At 44.7% G+C, this 2,271-nt stretch overlaps 1 protein-coding gene across 1 annotated transcript in view; it reads left to right on the forward strand.

The window, feature by feature from the left end:
* pla2g15 (phospholipase A2, group XV) overlaps window positions 1-1,931 on the forward strand; it is a 15,064-nt gene extending 13,133 nt beyond the window's left edge. Inside the window, exon 7 of the mRNA XM_008286529.1 lies at window positions 208-1,931. Within this exon, the coding sequence (XP_008284751.1) occupies window positions 208-609 (402 nt within the window). The 3' untranslated portion in view covers window positions 610-1,931. The remainder of the gene's footprint in view (window positions 1-207) is intronic.
* Window positions 1,932-2,271: the final 340 nt, after the last annotated feature.

Here is a 2,271-nt window from a genome sequence, read left to right on the forward strand (position 1 = left end):
TACAGTGTATGGTTAAGAAGTGGTTTTAATGTTGTGGCTGGTGATGTGAGTCACAAATCAAATTGACTTCTGCCAAACGCCACCATGAGGAAGTCTGTTGTGACGCTTAATGCCCACCAGCCAGCGCTCTGCAGGTGGTTCTAATGTTGAGGCCGGTTGATGTAACTTGTAAATCAAACAGTTAAGAACACGTTTTCCCACCTCCAGGTCTTGATCCAGACGCCCAAAACCAACTACACTGTGCAGGACTACCAGCGGCTCTACAAGGACATCGACTTCGAGGACGGCTGGCTGATGCGGCAGGACACCGAGTCGCTGGTGGCCGACCTGACGCCGCCCGGAGTGGAGGTCCACTGTCTGTACGGCACCGGCGTTCCCACGTCCGAGGCCTTCCAGTATTCTGACAAGTTCCCCGACGTGGAGCCCACGGTGCTGTACGGCGACGGCGACGGGACGGTGAACCGGCACAGTGCCATGCAGTGCCAGCGCTGGGCCGGCAAGCAGAAGAAGAACGTGACGCTGAAGGAGCTCCCGGGGAACGAACACGTCAACATGCTGACAAACTTCTCGACCGTGGCTTACATCAAGACCGTGCTGTTCGCTCCGTGACGCCGGCACGGAGGCGGCATCATGCTCACACAGTGTAATGCATAAGCTCTGTACTGACAGACAGGAACCGACTCACCTCACCTGCCTCTCCGAGAACACTGACTGCCAAATACCCCTCCCTGTTCACACAGCATCGCTCGAATGAAAGTGTTAAAGTTTTATAGGACAGAGGTAAATTTTAAATAAATTTTTTAGCTGCGATCCTACAGTTTACGTTGATGTCAGGTTGTTTACTACCGAGCAAGCCAAAATGCAACGACTTTTGTAATGGTGTCAGATTTTAAAGATTTAACCTTCTTCACCCACACGTGCTCCGATAAAGGACGGACGGTCAAAGCGCAGGGATACACTGTTTGTGCCACTCGATCAAAGTTTAGTAACGTTGTGAAAGAGATTCCTGAGCTCCTCTGACTGAAATCTAGTTAAATAGAAGCTACATGTTAAAGCACATTATTATTATCTCTGAGTGCGACTAAAACTTTTTCTTTATGGGAACAGCTTGCGTCATGTTTTTGTAATTTGGTTTTTGTTAATTTTTTCTGCACGTATCTGAGCTGTGAGTCCCCGATGGTGGATTTCAGTGTCGTATTGTCGTGAACTTGCTTTTTCAGGAGCTTTAAAACACATTTTTGGCACTTAATCAATGAAATGATGCAGTTAAAAGTGCTAGAAGAGGCGAGCTAGTGGACTTTAAGATGTGTATGTGTCAAATGTAGTTTTTGATTTAAAAGTAGAAAGACTGTCAGAAAGACGTCTACTCTCTCAACTGCGTCTCATGAAGAAGCTCATGTAAATCAGCTGAAAGCACGAGAAAATCAAGTTCCTGTTTAGTCAAATTACACTTTCTGAGGTCTAAAAAAGGGCTTTTACAGTCACATTTTTAACAGTTTAGAGAAATTAGTCATTTTAAATCCTGCTCCCGGTTGTTTGTTCGCTAAAATGAAAAGTGATGGACCTCCTTCAGTGTTTTATCGTCTAAATTCTGACATTTTAAACTTTATTCAGCGTAGGAATCATGGATTGTACTTCAGCGTGGCCACCGTGCACTCCTGCATATCAATCACGAGGGACCATCTTCCTTTCTTTTCCCCATGTCGCCGGTTCCGATGGCGTTTTCCCTGGATTTAGTCGGAACCCGGCTGGAATCGACGTCGCGATGAGGATCTTTTCTCGGATGTGTCGTGTTTTGTAAAACGAGTGATTGTAGCGCGCCACGCAGCCCCCGCAGGGCCGACCAACGTCATCTCACACCTGCTGTGATCTATCATGAACGTGTCATAAACATGTGTTGCCTTCTATACAATAAAATATTTCAAATATTACCTGCAGCCACTGAGGTTTTTTTTTATCCATCTGGTGAACTTTTTGTCTCATTTCAAGGTGAGAAACTATAAGAGAACCCTTTTTTTCCCCCCATAAACTGGTCAATTTTGAGATTTCAGGGCGCTTCAGTTTCCACGTCTGTTGGACATTAATGCAAATTAGTGCATATTTAATGAGCTACTGCCTTATTTGCATACTTTAACAAACTCTGTAGCACAAAGAATAATTGTCTTGATGTCAGTAATCAACTGGGGATCATTTATAGTCATCTGTTAGACAAAACTTCTACACATAAATGGTGGTTTTCAGTCAAAATGAATGAAATTATAGTAGCTTATA

This window comes from Stegastes partitus, unplaced genomic scaffold, assembly GCF_000690725.1.
Source record: "Stegastes partitus isolate 25-593 unplaced genomic scaffold, Stegastes_partitus-1.0.2 Scaffold458, whole genome shotgun sequence".
Lineage (NCBI taxonomy): Eukaryota > Metazoa > Chordata > Actinopteri > Pomacentridae > Stegastes > Stegastes partitus.